The following is a 26986-nucleotide window of genomic DNA, read 5'->3' on the forward strand; positions in this document are numbered from 1 at the left end:
CTATGTCTCGACTTATAGGGAGTTGGTGCATCTCCGTGATGACTTGGAAACTGCTCGGACTGATTATGCCGAGCTCCAGGGTCACCTTGTGGGCAACGTGACTGCCGCCTGTGAGAATCTGATGGAGCAGTTCCGGATTGTTGCCCCTAATGCCGATTTGACTCTCGTTAGTCTTGATAACGTAGTAAAGGATGGCAAGATTGTCCCGGATGATCCCGATGATGATGTTGAGCCACCTCCTGCGCCTCCTCTGAAAGCTTCTACCATGTCGGTTCCTTCAGCCCCCTCGACCGTAGTTGAGCCAGATTCTGACTGTCAGATCTTGAATCGAGGCGACGGGACAGTGGATGCGGTGCCTCTCCAGACTCGTCCTCCTTCACCTCTTATTGATGTTGCTACTGGGAAGCCTTTGGACTCTCTTTGATTATTCTTGATAAATTTGTACATAGCCCAGTCTGTGGGCGTTTGAACTTTTTGTAAATGGTGTTTTGTTTGACTGTTGACACTTTCTAGGGTTGCTCGTTTAGCAACTTTCGTTTTGAAAATCAAAAGTATTTCTCGGGCTTCCGGGGCTGGTCTTTGATGGCCTCTGGAGTTTATTGTCATAACTCGGTAGTTTCTATATTATGTCTGTTTGCACTTGTCTTGGCGCCTTCGTAAGTTTCTATCTGACATGATTAACTTGATCCTTTGGCCTGACGTTGCTCTCATCGATCGTAATAAGCCCTTTCTTTCAGGGATTACCTTTGTGGTTTTGTGTCTTGGGCCGACTTTGTCATGTCGGACTTTTGGTCGAGTTACTTGATAATCCTCTTTTTGGATCTCGTTCGGGTCTCTTTCAGGAATTTATCTTTGTAGCTTTTATCTGCCCAGGCCGACTTTGTTATGTCAGGCCTTGTCGAGTTACTTGATAATCCCCTTTCTTGGACCTTGTTCAGGTCTCTTTCAGGGATTATCTTTGTAACTTTATCTTTTCGGGCCGACTTTGTCGCGTCGGGCTCTGTCGAGTTACTTGATAATCCTCTTTCTTGGACCTTGTTCAAGTCTCTTTCAGGGATTATCTTTGTAACTTTATCTTTCTGGGCCGACTTTGTCACGTCGGGCGCTGTCGAGTTACTTGATAATCCTCTTTCTTGGACCTTGCTTAGGTCTCTTTCAGGGATTATCTTTTGTAACCTTTTGTAGGAGTCCGACTTCGTCACGTCGGGCTCTTCGAAGTTATAGTAATCCTCTTTTATAGGGTTGGCCAGACCTCTTTCCAGGGCTTTACTTATAACTTGGTTTGTTGGGGCTGGCCGACTTTAGGTGTCGGCCAGCCTTTAAGCTATTCTATAGCAATCCATTTTATTAGGACCTCGTCAGGTCCTTTCTATGGATCACTTTCTATATCTTCTTGTATTATTCTATTTTCATCTTTGCCGATTTTGTAGAATTTTGGGTTTTAACCCTCGTTTTTATCGTGATCGCGCAGTGAATTTGGTTTTCACTTTCTGTCGATCTGTAGCTTTATAATCGGGCGATGATTGTTTTTAGAATAATACGACTTGAACGTTTGTAGAAAATCTGAAAAAATTTTATTAAGAGAAATGCAAATATATACACGTGGGGGTTAGTTTGTAGGTCTTGGGCCTGGCACCTCGTTAAAAAACCTTTTCAGGAAAAAGAGTGTGCCTTGTCCCAATGTCCCTTATCCTCCCTAACTATAGTACCTTCTTAAGTTGCAGGCGTGCCATGACCTTGGCAGCTCTCGCCCGTTGAGTTCGGAAAGCCTGTAGTAGCCCTTCCCTAGCACTTCTATGACTCGGTAGGGTCCTTTCCAATTTGCAGCCGGCTTTCCTTCTCCAGGTCGAGTTGTTCCAATGTCATTTCGGATTAGAATGAGGTCATTCTTCATGAAGGTCCGCTGTATTACTTTTTGATTGTATATGGAAGCCATTCGTCATTTCAATGCTTCTTCCCTTATCCGAGCTCTTTCTCAGACTTCTGGGAGTAATTCGAGCTCTTCCCTTTGAAGTTGGGGATTGGCTTCTTCACTATAGTAGATCACTCTAGGGGATCTTTTTTTAACCTCTACTGGGATCATAGCCTCCATTCTGTAAGCTAACCGGAAAGGTGATTCCATTGTTATGGAGTGTGGGGTCGTTCGATATGCCCATAGGACTTGTGGGAGCTCCTCAGCCCAGGCTCCCTTTGCATCCTGTAATCTCCATTTTATCCCTGCTAATATAACTTTGTTGGCAGTTTCGGCTTGCCCATTGGATTGGGGATGCTCAACAGAGGTGAAGTGTTGTTTTATATTCAGGTCGGCCGCTAGTTTTCTGAAGCCTGCGTCTGTGAACTGAGTACCATTGTCCGTAGTAATGGAGTATGGAACTCCGAACCTTGTGACAATATTTTGATACAGAAATTTTTGACTTCTTTGAGCTGTGGCATTGGCTAGGGGTTCTGCCTCGATCCATTTTGTGAAGTAGTCTATTCCTACTATGAGGAATTTGCCTATCCGAATCCTTGGGGAAAGGGTCCGAGGAGATCGAGTCCCCATTTTGCGAAAGGCCACGGTGAGGTTACGCTGATGAGTTCCTCGGGCGGAGCGGTGTGGAAGTTGGCATGTTTCTGACATGGCGAACATGTCCTTACGAAGTCTGTGGCTTCTTTTTGTAGGGTTGGCCAATAGAATCCGGCCCGTCGTACTTTTTTGGCGAGTGCTTGTGCTCCGAGGTGATTGCCACAAATGCCACTGTGTACTTCTTCTAAGATGTCCTTAGTATTGTAAGTCGGCATGCATTTTAGCAATGGTGTTCAAATTCCTCTTTTGTATAAAGTGTTATTTATGATGGTATAGTATTGTGCTTCCTGATTTAACTTCTTTGCCTCTTTCTCATCTATAGGGAGGGCCTCTGTCGTGAGGTAATTAATTATGGGGTCATCCATCCCTGATCGCGACCTGTTATGGCTAGGACCTTTTCTTCTTCCGAGATTGATGGCTTTTGTAGAATTTCTTGGATAAGGCTTCTATTGTTACCTCCTGGTTTGATGCTGGCTAGTTTTGAGAGCGCATCGGCCCGGGCATTCTGTTCTCGGGGTATGTGTCGAATCTTATATTCTCCGAGTTGTCCGAGCTGTTCCCTGGTTTTGTCCATGTACTTTTTCATAGTGGGATCCTTGGCTTGGTAGCTGCCTGTTATTTGTGAAGTGACTACTTATGAATCGCTGAAGAAGATAAGTTTTTGAGCTCCGACCTCCCTAGCCATCTTCAAACCTGCTAGTAGTGCCTCATATTTCGCTTGATTATTCGAGGCGGGGAACCCAAATTTGAGGGAGAGTTTGATCTGGGTCCCCTGGTTGCTTTCGATTATTACGCCTGTACCACTTCCCGTTTTATTTGAGGATCCGTCCACGTATAGATTCCATTCTGTGGGGACTTCCGGTGTGTCCGTAAATTCCGCAATGAAGTCGGCCAGGTATTGAGATTTGATTGCCGTCCGAGCTTCGTATTGAAGGTCGAATTCGGACAGCTCGACTGCCCGTTGCAAGATTCTTCCTGCCAAGTCTGTTTTCTGTAAGATCCCTTTTATGGGCTGGTTAGTTCGAACTTTAATGGTGTGAGACTGGAAATATGGGCGAAGTCGGCGAGATGTTATTATGAGAGCGTAAGCAAATTTTTCTATCTTCTGGTAGTTCAGCTCGGATCCCTGCAATGCTTTGTTGATAAAGTATATGGGTTGCTGTCCGCTGTTGTCCTCTCGGACCAGTGCTGAAGATATTGCCCGATTTTCCACTGCGAGGTACAAGATGAGCGGTTCCCCCTTCCGAGGCCAACTTAATATAGGTGGTTGTCCCAGAAACTTTTTAAAGTCTTGGAAGGCTTGATCGCATTCGACTGTCCATTCAAATTCCTTTCTCTTCCTTAGAGTGGCGTAGAAGGGAAGAGATCTTATTGCGGATCCCGCCAGGAATCTGGACAAGGCTACCAGCCGCCCGTTGAGTTGTTGCACCTCTTTGATACAAGTCGGGCTTTTCATGTCGAGTACAACCCTGTACTTGTCCAGGTTTGCTTCGATTCCGCTCTGTGTGATCATAAAACCCAAGAATTTACCGGCTTCTACTGCGAAGGTACATTTTGTGGGATTGAGTCGCATGCCATGTTGTCTTATGGTGTCAAATACTTGTGTCAGGTCGGATAGTAACATCTCTTCATTTTGCGTCTTTACTAGCATGTCGTCTACATAGACCTCCATGATTTTTCCGATGTGATCCGAAAAAACTTTGTTCATTAATCTTTGGTAAGTGGCTCCCGCATTTTTGAGACCAAAAGGCATAACAATGTAACAGTAATTTGCCTTTGGGGTTAAGAAATAGGTTTTTTCTTGGTCGGGTGGGTACATTGGGATTTGGTTATATCCCGAGTATGCATCCATAAAGGAGAGGTATTTGTATCCGGAGGAGGCATCTACCAGTGCATCGATGTTTGGAAGCGGATAAGGATCTTTTGGACAAGCTTTGTTGAGATCGGTATAGTCAGTGCACATTCTCCACTTCCCATTTGGCTTTTTTACCAAAATGACATTAGCAATCCATAGCGGGTATTTGACTTCTCTTATGAAGCCTGCCTCCAGTAGAGCTCGTACTTGTTCTTCCACCGCTTGAGAGCGTTCTGGTCCTAGCTTTCTGCGCCTTTGTTGTACCGGCCGAGATCTTGGGTAGACTGCTAGCTTATGGCACATTAGTTTGGGATCTATACCTGGCATGTCTGCGACCTTCCATGCAAAGAGGTTGGCATTATCACGTAGGAACTGTATGAATGATTCTCTTGTGTCCCCTTTTAAGAGTGTGCTGATGTTGGTTATTTGGTCCGGGATGTTTCCGATCTGGATTTTCTCTATTTCTCCTTCAGGTTGTGGGCGAAGCTCCTCCTACCTCCGAGCTCCACCAAGCTCGATTGTGTAGAATTCTTCACCTCTACCTCTGAGGTTTAGACTTTTGTTGTAACAGCGGCGCGCCATTTTCTGGTCTGCCTTTACTGTGGCTATTCCTTCTGCGGTTGGGAATTTCATGCATAGATGCGGAGTCGAGAATATTGCGCCGAGTTGATTTAACGTTGTCCGACCTATTAGAGCATTGTAGGCTGAGCTTACGTCAACGACGATGAAGTCTATTTTGAGTGTTCTTGACTGACTTCCCTTTCCAAAAGTTGTGTGGAGCGGAATGTATCCCATTGGTTGAACTGGGGTATCTCATAACTCGAACAGGCTGTCCGGATATGCTCTAAGTTCCTTTTCTTCCAAGCCGAGTTTGTTGAATGCGGTTTTGAATAAGATATCGGCAGAGCTCCCCTGGTCTATCAGTGTGTGATGGAGATTTGCGTTTGCCGGTATGATTGTGATGACCATGTGATCGTCATGTCCTGATGTGATGCCGGATGGGTCTTCGTTGGTAAAAGTGATCGCCGGGATGTCGGGTGCTTCCTTCCTTTCTGCAACGTGATATATATCTTTGAGATGTCTTTTGCAGGATGACTTCGAGATTCCTCCTCCGGCGAATCCGCCGTGTATCATGTGGACGTGTCTTTTTGGTGTCCGGGATGATCGCATAGTAGGTCCGACATCTTCTGCTCTTCTTCTTTTCCTTTGTTCATCTTCGTGGGTGACCAGGTATCGATCTAACCTTCCTTCTCGTACGAGCTTTTCTATGACGTTTTTTAAATCAAAACATTCATTGGTGGAGTGTCCGCGGATCTGATGATATTCACAGTATTCAGCCCGGTTTCCTCCTCCTTTTTTGCCTTTGAGTGGTCGAGCTAGTGGTATTTTTTCTGTGTTGCAAACTTCTCTGTAGACATCCACAAGAGACACCCGAAGAGGGGTGTAATTGTGGTACTTTTTGATTTTTTCTCCATGTCGATCTTCTTTTTTTCTGGAATCTTTGTCTTTATCCCGAGGGGTGAACCCTGGTTTTGAAGTCTCTCCTAATCGGGAGTTTTTCTCCATGTTGATGTACTTTTCTGCTCGCTCTTACACCTGGTTCAGAGATGTGAGGTACTTCTTTGATATGGATTGACTGAAAGGCCTTTCTCGCAGACCGTTAATGAGACCCATGATGGCAGCTTCTGTTGGAAGGTTTTGTATATCCATGCATGTTTTGTTGAATCTCTCCATGTAGTTTCGCAGGGTTTCCCGCTCCCCTTGTCTGATTCCTAGTAAGCTCGGAGCATGTTTTGCTTTGACCTTTTGAATGGAGAATCTGGCTAGGAATTTTTTAGCCAAGTCGTCGAAACTTGAGATGGACCTAGGAGGGAGGTTGTCGAACCATCTAATTATTGTTTTTGTTAAAGTGGTTGGAAAGGCTTTGCAACGAACTGCATCTGAGGCATCGGTGAGGTACATTCTGCTTCTGAAGTTGCTGAGATGATGGCTGGGATCCATTGTGCCGTCGTACAAGGTCATGTCTGGGAGTTTGAAGTCTTTTGGGATTCTTGTTTTCATGATCTCCCTGGTGAATGGATTTTGTTTCTTGCGGGTGCTATCTTCGGGGGTGGGATGGTTGGCTTTAGTCTTGACATCGGCCTCAAGTTTTAGGAATTTGTTCTCCAATTCCTGGCATCGTCTTATTTCTCTTTGTAGATCCTTTTCGGCCTCTCGTTGACGTAGAGCGTCTTCCTTGAGTTGCTTTAACCGACTTTGGAATGCCTCCAGGGCTCCCTCGTTTGGGGAGTTTTTATTATTGACTTGAGGAGTATCCTTTGGTGTTGTGCCCACGTTTTTGTGCGACGTTCTTTCTTCTAGATCTGAGGTGTGTTCGTTGTCATGGTCGTCCGCCATGGTAATGGGATGACTTCTAGGTTCCCCGGCAATGGCGCCAATGTTCTGAGGGTTACCTGAAACTAGATGTCGATCTCGGACGAGATCGTTTATACTGATCGGAGATGCTGAGTACGATCTTACGGGGTTGTTTGGAGTCGCGGTGTCCGACGTGTGAGACTTGGTGATAATGCTGATCCTTCGTCCCCGGAGGGTGGGGGGTACCTGCAAGGGACTCCGATGCTTAAGTTAGCAAGGGTATTAAGCAGGTATTGAGTAGTATCAGAGTATGAGTTATACCTGGGTGCTCCAGTGTATTTATAATGGCGTAAAGTGACCTTCTTAGATAAGATAAGTTAGTTATCTTATCTTATCTTTATCTTCGAGTGAGGTCATCTTATCTTTAAGGGAACCACCTTTATCTTTATAGGCTTGGGCCACCCTTGGATTCGGGTCGTGTTCTTCTGCTTGGGCCCTTTTATTGGGCTTTCCTGTGACTTGGCCGAGCTCTTTAAGAAGAGGCCGGGTTGTCCTAGCCTGAAGAGGTCGGTCGCTTTGTCTGTAGAACATCCCGGGTCGGACAGCTCGGCCCAGGGTATGAACACTATTGATGAATATGGTTGGTTTGATGCTTGTTGATTAACTGGTGATTTGGTGAATTATTGATTTGAGGTATAACTATTGTGGAAGTTGTTGTGATAATAAGGTATTTTGTGTTAAAAGCCTAGGATTTGTGAACTATGATTCTTAGTTGAATTTTGGTTGTTGGATTTGAATATTGTATGAGTATAATTGTTGATCTAAGGTAGATTTATTGTGGTGATTGTTATGATGATGAGGAAGGGTATGTTGAATTGAAAAGAATGCAGGTTTGGACCCGAAAAAGGTGGCAAAATCCAAGTTTTAGAGGAGATGCTGCCGAAATTTTATAAAAATTAGAGATTTTGTTTATATGATTATTTAAAAATATTTAGATTCAAAGGTTATTTGGTTTGATTTTGAGTTATTAAGAAAATGAGTATGTTTTAAGTTTGATCCATTTAGAAAAGAATGAATTATGTTTTGAATTGGAACTATTGATGGACGGAATGGGAGGTGTGATAATGAAGGATAAAGATTGAATATGATTGATGTATGATGATGAATGAGATGCGATTGAGAATGATGTGGATGTTGTTGAATTATAATTGAATTATTTATATGGCTTATGAATTTGAATAATCTGAGATACGAGATTCTCTGGATAAAGTATCGTGGCTTGCCACCACTTGTACCAGGTTGAAAGCTCGATACTCTGTGGACCCTACGACGTAAGTGTGACTGGGCACTATAAATTCCCAAGAATGAAACTCCCATTGAGCAATATTGATTATTTGAGAAAAAGCTATGCATAGACTCTTGGGAATGCACGTCGGGGGACAGTCTAAGTATTTTTAGACTTGTCAGGTTGGCTGGATAACCAACAGATGAGTCTCATCAGTCATAGGAGAGGCATGAATCATATGCATATTACTTGAATTACTTGCTTGTGCTTTAATTGGGTGTGCCTAAATGTACTTGCCATGTTAAATGTGTATTTGTTACCTGCAGTATTTGTAACCTTCTTGTGCTTGCCTTTATCTGTTTATTTGTCTGTGAAATACATGATGGAGTTGGAGGTATGGAAGAAAGGCAGTATGGGACAAGATTTAAGGTTAAGTTAAGTTAGGTTTAAATATTCTTAGAAAACCACCTTTTGTGGCTCATGTTTAATACTTTAAGCTCTATAATCTGAGTGTTGGCATTCTAGGATTGCCTCTGGCATTCCCAAGACCTTATATATTATATGTGTGGCACCTTTAACATACTGAGAATCTCCGGTTCTCATTCCATACTATATATATATATATATATATATATATATATATATATATATATATATATATATATATATACACATAACTTGTTCTTTTGATCCTCTTAGAGGTTTATAGAGAGGCATGATTGTATATATGAACTTTTGGATTTTGGGTATGTATGTATATATGTGTGTAAATTCTCCGGTCAGTCTTGACTTCGCATGCTGAGTCAGGAACTCGTTATTTTGTATCTTTGAATCTCTGTTCCTATTTTGGGTTACTTTACACTTGACAGCTGTAGCTTTCTTAGCACGCAAGTTAACTCGTTTATCAAGCGTTGCGCTTTTATTTCGCGATTTTTATTTCCTCTATTCTTCAAGGCTCGTAGCATATTATAATTCTTCTGCTATTATATATATACATTTTATTTTAGAGGTCGTAATACCACACCACCTCTGTTTTACGACTTAAGCGTAAAGCTCTACGTGATAGAGTGTTACAGTCCACCCCTATACTATTATATATTGTTGGAAAGCCCTGAATGTCTACTTTTCAATGCCATTAGAAGCGCATAATTTGAAGCTTTATAGCTTGAGTTATACTCCTTCGAAAGTGTAGAGGTCAGCTGGCCTTACTACAGGTTGATACTATATTGATCTTTGTGCTTTTTGGGGCAGTTTTCTCCCTCAATTTTAGTGTCCACCATGTAGTGCTATATATGATTGGAAAGCCTTGAATGTCTACTTTCCAATGCCTTTGAAATCAGCTCATTTGGAGCTCTGTATCTCAAGTTATTCTTGTTTGAAGAAGACCCCGTCAGGCTGTCAAGAGCATAGTTGGAGGTATAGTTGGAGGTCCAACTATGACTCCAACTATGGCACCTTGAAAACCATCAAGCACATTGCTCGCAACGTTGGAGCACCATCTTTGGCTCCAACGTTGCACCATGGGAGTGGTTTGAGGCATAGTTGGAGGTCCAACTTTGGCTCCAACTATGGCCTCTTGAAATGAGTAGTTTGAGGCATAGTTGGATGTCCAACTTTAGCTCCAACTATGGTCTCTTGAAAAGTAGTTTGAGGCATAGTTGGAGGTCCAACTTTGGCTCCAACTATGCACTTTCCCATGGCCAATGTTTGAGCACCAACTTTGGCTCAAATGTTGCCTTCTCTTCCTTGCCTTTTGTTGAGCACGTTGGAGTAGCAACGTTGGTTCACCAACGTTTCCTCCAACGTTGGTGCTTCAATATTTGTGTATCATCATTGGTTCACCTCCAACGTTCACTCCAACTTTGCCACCAACATTGGTTCTCCAACTTTGTTTTTCTTTGCCTTTTAAGCTCCTTTCTTCTTTCATGCTTGTTTTGTGCCTTTTACTTACTTTTTTCATCAATTTCTGCAAAATAGATAAACTCAAAGAGATGAAAGTAATCTATGATTTAAGCACAAAAATATTCAATAATTAAGCATGATTAGTAAAAATTAAAGGTGAAAAAGAATAGAAAAATAAGCCATGATGCACTGGCATCAGTTTGAAGCCGCAATGAGCTGCATAGGCTAAGAGTAATCTGATAGCTTCCAGTCTTGCTACAGGTGTGAATGATTCATCAAAATCAATCCCTTTCTCTTGATTATAGCCTTGAGCCACTAATCTTACTTTGTTTCTAATAATGGTTCTATCTTCACCCAATTTATTTCTGAAAATCCATTTTGTACCGATGACTTTCTTTCCATTTGAATGAGACACTAGGGTCCAGACTTGATTCTTCTCAAACTGCTGCAATTCCTCCTCCATGGCTAATACCCAATATGGATCAGCAAGTGCTTCCTGGATATTTTGAGGTTCAATCTTTGATATAAGAGCAATGTTGGATTCGGCTCTTTTCAAAGATGATTTAGTAGTCATTCCTTTGGAGGGATTACTTATTATGAACTCTTCAGGATAATTTTTCAGAAATTTTCATTCTCTTGCCCTTCTGGTTTGGGTTGAGGATTCAGGTTCCTCTTGATCAATAATTGCCTCTGCATCAGGATATTTTGCTGCGACATGAAATATTCCAAATTGTCTCCTGCAGAATCAGTGTTTTCGTTGCTTGCAAATGCAGTTTCTTGAGGACTTAAATTTTGTTGAACTGTCTCAGTATTCTTGGTGAATTCAATTTCAAAACCTGGACTATCATCAATACAAACACTAGGAACAGAGTTAGACTCATAGAATCTAACATGCATGGTCTCCTCAACAGTTTTAGAGTTCTTGTTATATACTCTATAAGTTTTGCTATTTGTGGAATAACCAAGAAAGATACCTTCATGTGTTTTAGGATCAAATTTTCCTAAATTTTCTTTGATATTCAGTATAAAACACTTGCAACCAAACACACGAAAGTAATTAAGATTAGGTGGATGTCCTTTCCAAAGTTCATATGGAGTTTTCTTCAAGAACTTTCTTATGAGGGTTCAATTTAAAACATAACAAGCTGTATTCACAGCTTCAGCCCATAAGAATTTGGGAACTTCATATTCACACAACATAGCTCTAGCTATTTCTTGTGAATTTCTATTTCTTCTTTCCACAATACCATTTTGTTATGATGTTCTAGGGCATGAGAAGTTGTGTGATATGCCTAGTTCATCACAAAAAGATTCAAAATGTTGATTTTCAAATTTTGTGCCATGATCACTTCTAATTGAAATAATTTTTGAACTCTTTTCATTTTGAATCTTCTTGTTGAATTTTTCAAAAACAGAAAATGCTTCATGTTTATGAGCTAGAAAGGACACCCAACCAAACCTAGTGTAGTCATCCACAATAACCATTCCATAACGTTTTCCTCCAAGACATTGAGTCCTAGTTGGTCCGAACATATCGAGATGCAACAACTTCAATGGTTTCTTAGTAGAGACATTTTCCTTGGGTTTAAAAGAGTTTTTTATTTGTTTACCCATTTGACAAGTATCACAAGTGATGTCTTTATCAAATTTAATGTTAGGAAGACCTTTTACTAAGCCTTTTTTAACAAATTTAGAGATTTGTAACATGCTAGCATGTCCTAATCTCTTAAGCCACATCCATTTTTCAAATTTCATTGAAGAGAAACATGTCACATTTTTAACTTTAAGATCATCTAGTGCGAGACCATAAACATTGTCACTTCTTTTTGCAACAAATTAAACAGCCCATGTTTTCTCATTAATGATCTTACAATCTAATTTCCAAAAGGTTACAGCATATCCAAGGTCACACAATTGACTTATACTCAATAGGTTACGCTTTAACCCATCTACTAAAAAGACACTATCAATACAAGTAGAAAAATCTTTGCCAATCTTACCAATAGTAATTATTTTACCTTTACCATTATCTCCGAAAGTGACAAATCCTCCATCATACTTATTGAGTTTGATGAAGAAAGTATCATTTTCGGTCATATGCCTTGAACATCCACTATCAAGATACCACATGTCCAATTTCTTCTTGAATGTAAAGCAAACCTGCATGTTCTTCAACTAGCCTTAGATATCCAAATCCATTTAGGTCCTTTTATGTGAAATCTTCTTAGTTATCCAAGAGCATTATAATCATAAACAACTTTATACAATTTACTATCATTACCAAAAGACCTTAGAAAGATGAAGCATTGTTGAGGATTATGACCTTTTCTATTGCATTTATAGCAATGGTTCTTGCTCACTGATTTTTGTGGCTTACTGAAAATTTTTAGGTTGACAATCTTGGAAGAGAAAACTTTAGTTTTTTTATCATTTTGTTTAAAAATAGCCTTACTTTCCTCTTTGAATCCAAGTCCAGATTTTTCACAACCAAATCTTTGACCAACAAGTAATTGTCAAGATTTTGTGAACCTTGAACAAATTTTGCTAAGTCTTCATTAAGGTTTTTATTTTTTTTGTTCAGCCTTTCATTTTCAGTAATCAAATCAGTGGAGGCAGTCACCGTATGCTTAAGTTTGAATTTGTTTAATTCAGCTCTTAAAGCATTGTTTTCTTCTTTTAAAAAAATTTCATCACAAGCTTCGGTTGCCTTTACTTTTTCCAATAAAAATTCACTTTCAGCTCTCAATGCTTCATTATCTTTCTTGCATTTAATATATTTATCTAAGAATTTCTTCGATTTCACAGTAAAATCTTTGATAATGTAGTGCAATTCATCAATAGACAGGTTAGAAAGATCTACCTCATCTTCATTAGCGTCATTAGCCATTAAGCATATTTGAACCTCTTGATTTGAATCTTCCAAACGGGTGTCATTTTCCAAGTCTTCCCATGTTGCCATCATCACTTTCTTTTTGTTCTTCTTTGATTTTTCGCCTTTCTTTAATTGAGGACAATTTCTAGGATCAGAAGGAACCGCTATTATGACCACTACGTGCGTTTCATTCTCTTCGATCTTATCTTTTATTGCTTTTTATGAAGTCGCACCGGGAGCTAGTGCTTGCTATCTAAGAATTGCTCCATGGATCTCATCGGAAATGTTTGAATCCCAACGTTGAGTCAGAGCTAGAGTTAAAAACAAATCCCTTTTCAACCATGGCGAATGGTATCGTATATAAGAGAAAGGCCGCATTTAGGAGTGATCCTTCCCTCTTTCTAGAAATCTCATAAGAGAAGAAAGAGTTGACTTGAAGTGACCCGGTTCCTTGCATTGGTGACAGGTGAACTTGGTTTGATCCTTCTTGAAGTCTTTGCATAAAGAACTTCCTTTGCCTTTGTTTTTGAATCTCAATAATCTTCTCATTTTTCTTGCAAAGAGCACCATTTCTTCATCTGAGAAATTGTCATCAGATTTCTCTTTTTTGGCTGTCATTCTTGATTCCAGTGCTATACTTTTTTTGTCATATTTGTCTTGAGACATGTGAGTAGTTTCATAGGCCAACAGCTTGCCTCTTAACTCATCATAGGTAATTTTGATCAAATCATTTCTTTCAGAGATGGCTGTGCTTTTTACTTCCCATTTCTTAGTAAGAATCCTCAAGATCTTTCTTACCAAGGTTTCTTTGAAATTGCTCTTCCCCATGGCATCCAAGTTGTTAATGATTATTGAGAACCTTTCGAATATTTGATCGATGCTCTCATCCTCCTTCATATTGAACATTTCATACTCCTTCATCAGCATATCAATTCAGGTCTCCCTCACTTGTTTAGTACATGGGTGAGTTTGAGCTTGTCCCAGATTTCTTTAACCATCTTGCACCTTAAAATTTTTCTGTATTCTTCAAAACTTATTGCGTAGTGCATTAGGTTGATTGCCTTTGCATTGAGTTCAACCTTCTTCTTTTGTTCCTCTGTCCACTCATTGTCTTCTTTTGGCCCAACTTCTCCATCAGCATTTTGCTTAGTTGGAACGTCTGCTCCGTTGAGAATAATCTTTCAAATATTGTAGTTGATTGATTACACAAAGATTTTCATTCTCTCTTTCCAGTATGAGTAATTGCTGCCATTGAAGTAAGGAGGTCTATTTTTCAACTGCCCCTCAGTGAGTGTGTACGCCATGATGTTAGGACCCATATTGTTGGTCATGGATCTTCGCTCCAAGCTGTGAAGTTTGACTCCTTGAGACCTTGCTCTGGATACCAATTAATGGAACTGCTAGAACTTGAGAAAGGGGAGTTGAATCAAGTTAGTTCAAAACTGAACTTCTTTTGCTTTGGTTTTGTGGAAGCTAAATATGCAGGAGATTTTTTCATTTTATCTCATACACAGAACTTAATCGGAGAAGAGAAGAAGAGATAGAGGCCAGCAAGTATCTTCGTTCGGTTTTTATGTGCCATGAAACCTACATCCAATCTCCACCACAACCATGGTAGAATTTTCACTATAATCAATAGATTACATTCATCAATACTATTGAATCACAACCTAATTCGACTAGTATCTACCACTAAACTTTATTCACCAAAGCTCAGTTTTTCAAGTGCTGTCTCAACTTGGAAGGAGAATCTAAACAGATTCAAACTCACTAAGTGCTATCCCAACTTGGCAAGGGAAACTAGTCCTAGTTCAATAACTCAATTATACAGAATTTTCAGTAGCTCTTTCATGCATCTTTCTTGTCTTTTCTCTCATGACTTTTTCACTCACATCATCAACCTTTTCTCAATACAAAAGATGACACAATATAGCCATAACAAAGAAAATCAGAAATGAAGCACTAATAGAAGAAAAAGAATTCGTCTCAAGTATGTTGAGATGATGCTCATGAATTTGCTCTCTTTTTCTTCTTTTCAAATGTTGAAGTGAGGTATGTTTTATATCATCTGCTTGCTCTTCCAATTTGCCTCTTCAATTCCTTGTTTCTTCAACCTGTTGGAGCTGTCTCTGATGGCATGCAGTCCTTTTTCATCCTACTCCATTAACTCTGCTGGTTGAGGAGCCATTCCACCATTTTTGCTGTCCTTGAATTTACTTTTTTTCTTGGCATGCATTTCTTTCTTCCCTCTACTCCATTACCTCTGCTATTTGAGGAGCTGCTCTACTACTTTTGCATTCTTGTAAGTTTGTGTTTTTTTCTCCCATATTCTGAATGTTGCTTTACTGATATTCTTGGAGTAGTGAAATTATCTTTTTGTCTTGTTGCTCTACTAGAGCCACAATTGTCCTTGTTGTGTTGTTAATTCTTTTTTGTTCTAGCTGTCCTCCTTTCTCCATGATGAAGACAAATGCCTATTTTTCTACTTTGCAAATGCATAGGCTTCTATTTTTGCTAAATGGTACTTGTTAAGTGCATTAGACTTGTGCATTAATTTAAAGCATTGAAAGAATATTCAAGCAACATGTTGGGTTGAGAATTGAATAATAGGCCTACACCACTAATGTACACATTTAATAATATTGGACTTTTCATTTAAATTATTTTTGACATCGTATATGAGTCCAAAATTAAACTTAGCTCCACAACAATAAATTTATTCTTGACTAATTGAATTATAAGATAATATAAAAAAAGATATATTATTTCTTAATATATTGTATCTAGGTTCAAATTTTAATGATGATCAAATAATAAATAGAATTTTTAAATATGTATGTAAGTATAAAATGTATTGGCGAGGATTATCAAATTCATTCAACGAAAAAAAACCAAGCTAAAAGTTATAACTCTCTCTAGTTCCAAAAAAAAGTTATAACCCTCCTCATAAAAAAAGAAAGGAAAAGAAAAAAGTTATAAGATTAAATATCTATTTTGGTCTTTGTGATTCACGTGATTATTCATTTTGGTCTTCGAAATTTAAAATTATCTATACTGGTCCTTCAGATTCAAGTCTCGACACCAATGTGGTCTCTCAACTCTTTTCGGCGATGACTAGATAAATGAAATGCCAAAATGACATGCTCCCTGCTACACTGAATGATGAATAAACGACGTTGTTTACTTTTGGCATCCAAATAAGTCAGAAAGGTCGTCGCTTTGTATACGAAGGGAGAAAAAACAACGGAGACCCAAAATAAAACATTCTTCTTCTTCTCTACCTTCACTATTCTTCATTTCTGACTTGTTTGAGTGTTAAGGGTAAATGACGTTTTACTCATCATCCAGCATAATAGAGAAGGTGTTATATCAGCATTCTATTTGTCTAGTTATAGCCGGAAAGAGTCGAGGGACCATATTAGTGCCCAGACTTAAATCTAGAAGACTAATATAGATAATTTTAAATTTTAAAAACTAAATTGAGTAATCGCGTGAATCTCAGATACCAAAATGAATATTTAGTGAAGTTATAACCTATAACACAAAATCGGAAAGACCTATTCCCCTGCCCTGGCTGCTCACGCTTCGTGATTATTAGTTTATTACGTATTTATTTCTTTTTATTTTGATGTGAGGATTACGTATTATTATTTCATTGAACGTCATGATGATGCATTATTTAATTGCTCATATTTCGCTTCGAATAGTTTATAATGAACTCCTCTCTCTATTTCTCATGAGAGATCAATAATGCTTCAAGGTTCGTGGCTCGTGAGTTGCATGAAAATGTATACGAAGGATTAATATTTTTTTATTAATATTAATTAATATTATATTTTTTAATTACTAAAATTTATAATTTAAACTTTAGTATTCAAAAATTTAAAATTTAATTAATATTATATTTTTTGAATATTACATATAAAAATATATTTATTAACTAATTATTAATTTAAAATAATATTTTTTATTAATCATATAAAATTAGTTATTCACATTATCAACAAAATTTTAAACTATCTTTGGTATTTTATTTGTTTCAATTTTATTTCCATTTCATTTTAAATTTGTTTCAGGTATGTCTTTAAAGAGTAATATTACCAATAGAAACACCATTAATATCTATGGTGAAATCACTTTTTTTTTTTAATTTAAACTGATGGAAGAAGATACATAAATAGTTATATTTTTAACACATTATTTAATATAATAGTCACTTTTCGATCTACATAAATTTTTTGCATTGATTTTTTATTTATTTTATGCTATTTTTTATTTTTTTTTTAAAATAAAAGGATAAAATTTTATTTTGATCATAAAAATTTTGATATTATATATATCATAAAATAATTTTTTTAAAAAATTTAAACTGATAAAAAGAGACACATAAATAATTATATCTTTAATATCAAATTGAAGTATTAATAAAATGTGGTAAGCTGGTATATTATTAATTAATAGGCTATTTTAATATTACTAAGTCATATAACATTGACGCCTGGGAATATAACCAAAGCATATTTAAAAGTATATAATTATATATTGTATATACAATACATATTATTTATTAGTAATTAAGGAACACTTTTAAATATTTAATTACAATAATGTATTAAGATATGTACACTTAATTCGCGCAAAAACATACTATAGAATCCCATTAATTTGCTTCTCATTCTATCTATAGAACTTCTTTATTTCTTTTGATATAATTTACGTTTAAGTTATATTTTTCAATTTTACTAGACATTGGAGTAAAACAAATTTTTAGTGTTACAAAATTGCACCTTTAGATGAATAAAAAATTATCTACAAAACTTAGGATATAGTAAGTAAATCAGAGAATTACTATACTTGTGGTAGATATTATTATTTGATGAGAAATGTTAGAGAATATTAAAATTTATTATTTTTTGTTATTAGTTAGTTATTAATATTTAAAAATATAGAATAAAATATATTATTAAATTATTAAACTAAAAAAATTAAACTAAAACATTAAATTAATAACAAAAAATAATAAATTTTAATAATTCCTAATATTTTTGTTATTTATTATTTAATTTATGTGGTAGCTAGGCTTTGTGATTTGATTTAATGAAGGACTTGTTCCACCTATAAGATGATCTGGCCCAGCAGATAAGCAAAAGGATATGAGATTGACGGGTTTGGGCCTTTGGTGACTCGTTCAGCGATTCCTTTATGGGAGAGTCACACTCACATTCACATATGTGCGTCCTAATAAGCATAACTATACCATAAATAATCCATAATAATGCATTAATATTGGGGGCAAGCTAAGTAAGACGCTTTCTTGTTCCCACAACCGCGTGGAAGTTTCTACTTTCTAACATACATACATCGTCTCAGTTCAGAAGAAAATAATAAATAAATATACCTAATTTTACTCGGTGATTTTTCCATCTATATATATATGTTTGTCCCTGCTAGCTGTGCTTCCAAAATGTGCAACAACACATAAAGTAGTGTAAGTACACATCACCATTTTAATATAGTATATGGAGGATCCACCAACTGGTTTTCGGTTCTATCCAACAGAAGAAGAGCTAGTTGCTTTCTACCTAAACACCCAGCTTCAACTACAAGGCCACACGACTCACATCAACAGGGTCATTCCAGTGGTTGACATCAATGGCGTTGAGCCCTGGACTCTTCCATGTACGTAACCAAAACACATATATGTATGCTTCTGTATTTCTCTGTCTTAAGACAGTTAGTTATTTTGTATTGGTTGCAGCACTGGCGGGAGAGCTGTGTAGGGAAGAGAAGGAACAATGGTTCTTCTTTGTGCCTCGCCAAGAGAGGGAAGCCAGAGGGGGGAGGATCAACAGAACCACTGCTTCTGGTTACTGGAAAGCCACCGGATCACCGGGGTACGTATACTCTTCCGATAACCAAGTGATCGGAGTGAAGAAAACCATGGTTTTCTACAAAGGAAAAGCTCCCACCGGTCGCAAAACTAAATGGAAGATGCATGAATACCGCGCCATCGTTCAAGCCCCTAACCAATCTCCCACGGCTATTCCTCAGGTATGCATACATAAGGTCAATGTGAAATTAGTTAAGATGGTAATTGGTAAATATTTTATAACGAGAAATTTCAAGTGACTATTAGAATTTACTATTTTTAATCATCAAATTGATGATTAAAATAGTAAATTCTAATAGTCTATAGAATTTCTCTTTATAATTTAACTAATATATTTTTTTAAGTTTTAAATTTAATTTTATACGTGTAGTTGAGGCACGAATTCAGCTTGTGTCGCGTGTACGTGATATCCGGAAGCTTCAGAGCATTTGATCGACGGCCACGGGAGGTGGTAGTGCCAAGAGTTCTTCATCATGGTTCTTCTACAACAAGTGCTCAGCAGCATCAAGGAGAATCATCAGCAAGGGTGCAGGCCAATAATAATAATAATGGGTCGAGCTCGTCGGAAACTTCCCTTTCATCAGGTGGTCCTGATTTGCCACCAGATACTGGAGGAGGAGGGTCATGTAGCAATTGGAATAGTAGTGAGGTTCAAGTTCAAGCTCAAGTTCAAGAACCACTATGGGAATGGGAACAACTCGATTGGCTATAAGCATGACTAATAAGAATATCAATTCGTCAAGCCATGCATGCATTTCATCTCTCATCAAGACCCCTTCTCCACCACTTCAATAATTCCTCTGTTTTAAATTAATGGTCGCTTTCACTTTTTCGTTTTAACTTCATTTATTTAGAAATAGTAAAATAGGGTATTTGTATAATTAACATGTGTAACACTATCAGGATTTGATTTTCACCGAGAAAATAAAGTAGGTGTAACTCTAATTAAGGAGAGATCATGTAATATTAGAACTTAATTAGAAGCTAAAGTATAATTTTTTACTTTTTTTAAGCATATTGTATCATTTTATTTAGTTTGCATAAAGGTTAATTTGTAACCAAATTCTTCTCATTCAAAAATTCATATATAATAAAGAGAAAATTATTATAAAGGACAATTAAGAAGATTGAATTACTAAAAGACTTTTAATATTAAAATTATTTAAAAGGACTAATTATATAATATTTAAGAAAAAAGATCAAATTCTTTTTGTGAAGAGACAAATATATTTTTATATTATTTTTTTATTTATTTATTTTTAAACATTTTTTTTAATTATCTATCATATTTAAATCCTTATTCTTCACTTATAACTCATATAATTTATAGAAACATTTGTTATTGTCATGTCTTACCATTATCATATATATAGAGTAGTGAACAATGAGCATCAAATAAATCATTTAAAATTTGTGAAATTTGTCTCGAGAGATTTCTTTCTTTAATTATTCAAGGTTTAGCCCTTGAATCAAATGCAATAATCGGTGTTGATTTAATTAGTCTGGCGTAAAATATTTATATATTTTTGTGATAAATACCTGACTCTTGACAAGTAAGTTAATTTTCTAATGCTGTATTTGTAATATCTTTGCAAAAATATTGCTATTGAGTAATATGTTTCTTTCAAATTTGTTTTCAGATTTTAATGTTTTTAAATTCCTCAAGAACAAGCAAGTCCTGAGGCCTTAGGGGTAATAGAGGTTTACTCAATAAAAATGTTTCTGCAAAGGTATATCAAATGTAGCATTGGAAAATCAACTTACCTACTAAAAATCGGGTGTCTATTGCAAAAGTATACAAATATTTTACGCCAGATATCAATTAGATTAGCACTTATTATTGTATTTGATTCAAGGGCTAAGTCTTGAATAATTGAAAAAAGAGATATCTCGAGACAAATTTCACAAATTTTGAATGATTTATTTAATATTCATTGTTAACTACTCTGTATATGATAATAGTAAGATATTAGTATATTTTCAGGTACTCCCAGATCTTATATTTTGTGATTAGCAATAACAAATGTTTTTATGAGTTATAAATGAAGAATAAGGATTTGAGTATGATAGATAATTAAAAAAAAATATGTTTACAAAAAAAGAAATAAATAAATAAATAATCTAAAAATATATTTATCTCTTTATAAAAAAATTTGATTTTTTTTAAATATTATAAAATTAATCTTTCTAAATGATTTTAATATTAAAAGTTCGTTTTAATAATTAAATGTTTCTAACAATTCTTTATGATAATTTTCTCTATAATAAACCTAGCTCTTCAACGGATTTGTGATATTTAAACAATTTAAAGTTGTTCAATAACTTTAATTAGATAAATAAAGATGAGATGTTGTATTTGTTTTTTATTTTTATTTTTTACTTTTTTTTTTTTAATTTTAGTGACGTTGTTAAAAGTTACACACGTTTTATATGAATTATTATAAATAAAAGTTATCTGGTATAAATCATTTTCATCGTTTGTAAAACAAAACTGCTGCATATGGTCCAATGAATTAACTTTAATTTTTACGCATAAATGTACAAATTCGAACGTAACTTTTTTAAAGTTAAAGTTGCCAACTAATTGAAAAGGTGTATTGTTTTATCACTAATTCACACTAAAAAATTAGAAGCACGTGTTTTATGTACTTTGATGAAGATATAAAACGAAAAGGGAGCTATTTCGATAAAAATGTTTAAAATATTTTTTTTAAAAATATTTTTTAATAATTAAAATTTAATACATATAATTAATTAAATCATGTTATTTTTATTAAAATTAGGTTAAATAAATTAATTTAATCAAAAAATAATGAATTAAATTTTAAATCGGTTTAAATTATTATTTTTTATAAAAAATAAATATAATACTTCTATTATAAAAAATGACTAAAATATTCTTATTATATATATATATATATTAATTTTGAAAATCCTAAATTCTAACCATTTTCTTCTCTATCACCGTAGGATTAGATTTTAAAGTTTTCAATAAATATATATATATATATATATATATATATATATATATATATATATATATATAAAATAAGGATATTTTAGTTATTTTTTATAATAGGGATATTGTTGTTATTTTTTATAAAAAATATTAATTTAGACTAATTTAAAATTTAATTTATTAATTTTTTGGCTAAACTGATTTGTCCAGTCAAATTTTAATAAAAGTAACTCAGTTTAATTGATTATATGTGTCAAATTTTAATTTTTAAAAACATCTTAAAAAAAAACGTTTTTAACATCTTTATCCAATTAACTCCCAAACCAAAATTTATCTTATATGTTATGTTACTTTTAATGACAAAAAATATATTTGTCTAAAATAAATTTTTAATGACATAGTCTCCTCATACTCACCTAAAAAGTTGTGAGTTTGAGTCTCTCTATGGATAAAAAAAGAACTATTTTATTCTTATATCTATATTATATTACATATGGACAAATACTAATATATTTTATAGGAGATAAAAAGTGCAATATTTATGAAAATTAACATGTTAAATTTTAAAAAGAAGAATAAAAAATTATTTTAAATCTAAATAATTAATATAAAAATATAATAAATAAAATACTAAGATTTGTTTAATTTAACAAAAAGTACAATATTTCTTCCCAGAAGAAACATGGTTTAAAAATGAGTCATCACATACGTCTATATATCTCTCTGTGTGTATTGTAATCTAAGGTGATTACAAATATATTGATTAGCCAGTTGGAAAATGGGATTTTTTATTTTATAAATAAAATAAATATTAAATTTACTAAAATAAATAAATTTGACAAAAATTACCAAAATAAATTCTTTTTGTTTATCTCGTTTACAGTGTAAACGAGATGATATTGTACGTATCTCGTTTATACTATAAACAAGATATGACATGTAAGCGTGACACGTGTATATCTCGTTTACACTATAAATGATATAAGCAAGGGGACGTCCCTATATATGAAAGTCATTTACAGTCGACTTCCGGTCCCAGTTTCACTTTCTCATCTCTTTTAACCTTTTTTTATTATATCTGTGACTCAAGCGGTGATGGCGCGTCGAGTGGGAAATGACGGGGATATAAACAGGCTGAATGAGACGACACATTACGCCGGGGCAGCCGACTTCGTGATTAGTTTCGTTATGGTTGTTAAATTATTTTTATTTTGGCATTATTAGAGTATTCATGTAGATCTGGAACGTTGATATATGGGTTAGAAATTAGGTTTGTACGGTTAATTTAAAACTGTATCCGCTTAGGCTAAGTTCGTATGACATCAATGGTATCAGTTTGGAACTCTGTTATTCCTATGCTATGTTGTTAGTGTTTATAACTATAATGCCATTATAATATAACACTGTGTTTGTTATTAAGGTTATCTATTTTGATTTTATAAGAAATATAGTAATTTATTTGGTTGTATTACGTTATTTAATTTGTATATAATTTAAATATTATTTTTGTTTGTCATTAGTTAGAGGCCTGGCCTCCTACTGCCCCGACGAGTTAGCCATATTTTACCTCCACTGGACGCCATCGTCCCGTATCTGGACGAGGTCGAATTCGGCGACACCGTACCACTCAGGGATTTTACTTTTGACAACTCCCTGATTTCGGCACTGGTGGAGCGATGGCGTCCAGAGATGCACATGTTTCATCTTTGGTGGGGTGAGGTCACTATCACCCTGCAGGACTTGGCGTACCATCTGGGCCTACGCGCACACGGTAACCCCGTGGGGGTGCCTCCGTGACTTTGGTAATTGGTACAGCACGGAGACGTGGGAGTTGGTAGAGCAGCTCCTCGTTGCCAGGCCTCCCGTGGCAGCACAGCAAGCGGCTCGGAGGAAGGAGTCGTTCACGCTGAAGCTCGTGTGGCTACGAGATCGTGCTCGCCAGATGCACCAGACAGACGATCCCGAGACCCTTCGACAGTACACCAGGTGTTATATCATGTTACTGATCGGAGGGTATCTGATGACCGACAAGTCCAACAATCTGGTACACCTTCGTTGGCTGCCACTCCTCCGAGACTTTACGAAGTGTAGGGCATTTTCGTGGGGCTCGCTTGTGCTGTCCTGAACGTATCAGTTCCTATCTTTGGCGGCTCAACAGGGTGTCACGGACATCACTGGCTGCACTCCGATGTTGATGTCTTGGATCTATCAGAGATTCCTCCAGTGGTGTCCTGGTAGACGCCTTTGTTTGGTGGACACCACTGGGGGAATCTTTGATAGATCCAGGACATAAACAATGGAGTGCAGCCAGCGATGTCCGTGACGCCCCGCTGAGCCGCTAAAGATAGGGACTGATACGTCCAGGCCAGCACAGCCGATCCCCACAAAAACACCATACACTCCGTAAAGTCCTGGAGCAGCGGCAGTCAACGAAGGTATACCAGATTGTTGGACTTGTCGGTCATCAGATACCCTCCGATCAGTAACATGATATAACACCTGGTATACTATCAGAGGATCTCGGGATCGTCTGTCTGGGGCATCTGGCGAACACGATCCCGTAGCCACACGAGTTTCAGCGTGAACGGCTCCTTCCTCTGAGCCGCTTGCTGTGCTGCTACGGGAGGCCTGACACCGAGGAGCTGCTCCACCAATGCCCACGTCTCTGTGCCGTACCACCTATCAAAGTCACGGAGGCACCTCCACGGGGTTACCGTGTGCACGTAGGCCCAGGTGGTACACCACATCCTGTAGGCTGATAATGACCTCACCCTACGGGAGATGGAATGTGTGTGTCTCTGGACGCCATCGCTCCACCAGTGCCGAAATCAGGGAGTTGTCAAAAGTAAAATTCCTGAGTGGCACGATGTCGCCGAATCCGGCCTCGGCCAGATACGGGACGATGGCATCCAGCAGAGGTAAAGTATGGCTAACTCGCCGAGGCAGTAGGAGGCGAGGCCTCTAATTAATGACAAACAAAAATAATATTTAAATTATATACAAATTAAATAACGTAATACAACCAAATAAAGTACTATATTTCTTATAAAATAAAAATAGATAACCTTAATAATAAACACAGTGTTATACTATAATGGCATTACAGTTATAAACACTAACAACATAGTATGGGAATAACAGAGTTCCAAACTGATACCATTGATGTCATACGAACCTAGCCTAAGCGGATACAGTTCTAAATTAACCCTACGGACCTAATTCCTAACCCATATATCAATGTTCCAGATCTACATGAATACTTTAACAATGCCAAAATAAAAATAATTTAACAACCATAACGAAACTAACCTCAAAGTCGGCCACCCCAGCGTAATGTGTCGTCTCATTCAGTCTGTTTATATCCCCTCATTCCCCACTCGACGCGCCATTACCGCTCGGGTCACAGGTGTAGTCAGAAGGGTTAAAAGAGAGGAGAAAGATGTCGAGAAAGTAAAACTGGGGCCCGAAAGTCGACTGTAAACAACTTCCATATATAGGGGTGTCCCCTTGCTTATATTGTTTATAGTATAACCGAGATGACATTGCACGTATCTCGTTTACACTGTAAACAAGATATACACGTATCACGCTTACGTGTCATATCTCGTTTACAGTGTAAACGAGATAAACAAAAAAAAATTATTTCGATAATTTCTCTCAAATTTATTTATTTTGGTAAATTTAATATTTATTTTATTTATAAAAATAAAAAAATTCTTGAAAAATGACATGTGGGGTAAATGTTTTAATTAGAAATTTTAGTTTCAACCTAATTAACTATGTTTGAACGTTAGATAATGACATGCACTAAATTTTGAGTTTGATGTAATATTCATATCTAATATTATAAAAAATCTAAAAAATCATTAAAATTTATTATTTTTTTTATAAATATTTTTAATCTAATAATTTAATAATATATTTTTATTCTATATTTTAAATATTAATAACTAACTGCTAGCCAAAAATAATAAATTATACCGATCTATAATAATTTTGGACTAAATTAATGGAGGTTTGTTGGTATTATTTTGTATACGGGAATTTATGGACGCAGAAAAAAAAAATTATAATTGATACTGAGTAGTGGTAATTAATGATTTACAAAATAATTAGCTCATGGAAAAAGTAACAGAGTTGAAAGATCGCATTTTTTTTATATGAAGTATGTTAGTTGCTAATTTGCGGGAGATTAGTAGTGGTTTGAAGTTTGATAGATATGTTTCTGACTTAACATAAAGTCAGAGCATGCATGTACTTCGGCAGGAATTTGAAATGCATGAACTTCGGCGGCAAAGGATTTTCTTTAAAGATGACTTCTGAGAAGAACATATATATAGAGGCCATAGTCAATTGATTTACGATAATATTATACTCATATAGTGATGGCCAGGTTACATGTCAGATTCACTCTACTTTCCCCTCACCTGAGATAGGAGGAGACATGCATATTTCGACACCAACTTCATGTTATTACATTATTTATTATTTATTTACTTATTTCAACTATGCTTATTGCTCTCTCATATGGATAGGGGTGGAGAATGTATAAAAAAATTAACTTCTTTGTAAAAGTTATATTTAGATATTTAATTGTTCAGAATTGTTTTTACTCTTTTGAATTTAAGAATTACATGAATAAAATTGTAGAGAATAGATTGGAGATATGATATGATGTTGCTGCCATCCTTCTATTCTGAATTTCTAATGTCTCGACGGTGGGAGTGTTTTTATAAGGATTCTGACGCTCAAGTTAGCATAAGTCACAATAGAAACTAAATTAGAGATCATACATACCTTAATGCACCTATTTAGAATAGTGTATATATTATGAGATTATGAATATTTTTATGGGATTGTTCTTTTCATAAAATACTCTCATCATAAGATACTTTAATGTCTCACTGTATCTTCTTTCATATAATGTTCTTAGGTCTTTATATAGTTAATACTATAACATTTTCTTTTAATAGTAGAATAATAATTACAATGTAACAATTAATCTCATAAATTGAGTTATTAGACATTAGAACGAATTATAAAAAATTAATATCCTCTTTATAATATATTTTTTAAAATTTAAGAAAATATTTAATTTTCAAACCGTTTTATAGAATTTTTTATACTTTTAAAGTTAATTTTTAGTATTAGACTTATAAAAATATTTTAATACATTAATTATATACTATTTTATCAACAAAAATATTTGATTAAGTCTCAACTATTTTAACAGTTATATAAAATCAGGCATTATATCATTAATGAATGTTGTAAGGTTGAAACTCTGTGATTAGACATAAAT

At 35.9% G+C, this 26986-nt stretch overlaps 1 protein-coding gene across 1 annotated transcript; it reads left to right on the forward strand.

Annotated features, from left to right (window-relative positions):
- The first annotated feature begins 18262 nt into the window (after positions 1-18262).
- On the forward strand, positions 18263-19737 carry LOC112706926 (NAC domain-containing protein 90). Its single transcript, XM_025758451.2, has 3 exons — positions 18263-18514; positions 18594-18886; positions 19096-19737. The coding sequence occupies exons 1-3, from the start codon at positions 18355-18357 to the stop codon at positions 19435-19437; spliced, it is 795 nt and encodes a 264-aa protein (XP_025614236.1). The 5' UTR covers positions 18263-18354; the 3' UTR covers positions 19438-19737.
- The last annotated feature ends 7249 nt before the right edge of the window (positions 19738-26986 follow it).

The sequence above is a fragment of the Arachis hypogaea genome, chromosome 8 (assembly GCF_003086295.3).
Source record: "Arachis hypogaea cultivar Tifrunner chromosome 8, arahy.Tifrunner.gnm2.J5K5, whole genome shotgun sequence".
NCBI classification, from domain to species: domain Eukaryota; kingdom Viridiplantae; phylum Streptophyta; class Magnoliopsida; order Fabales; family Fabaceae; genus Arachis; species Arachis hypogaea.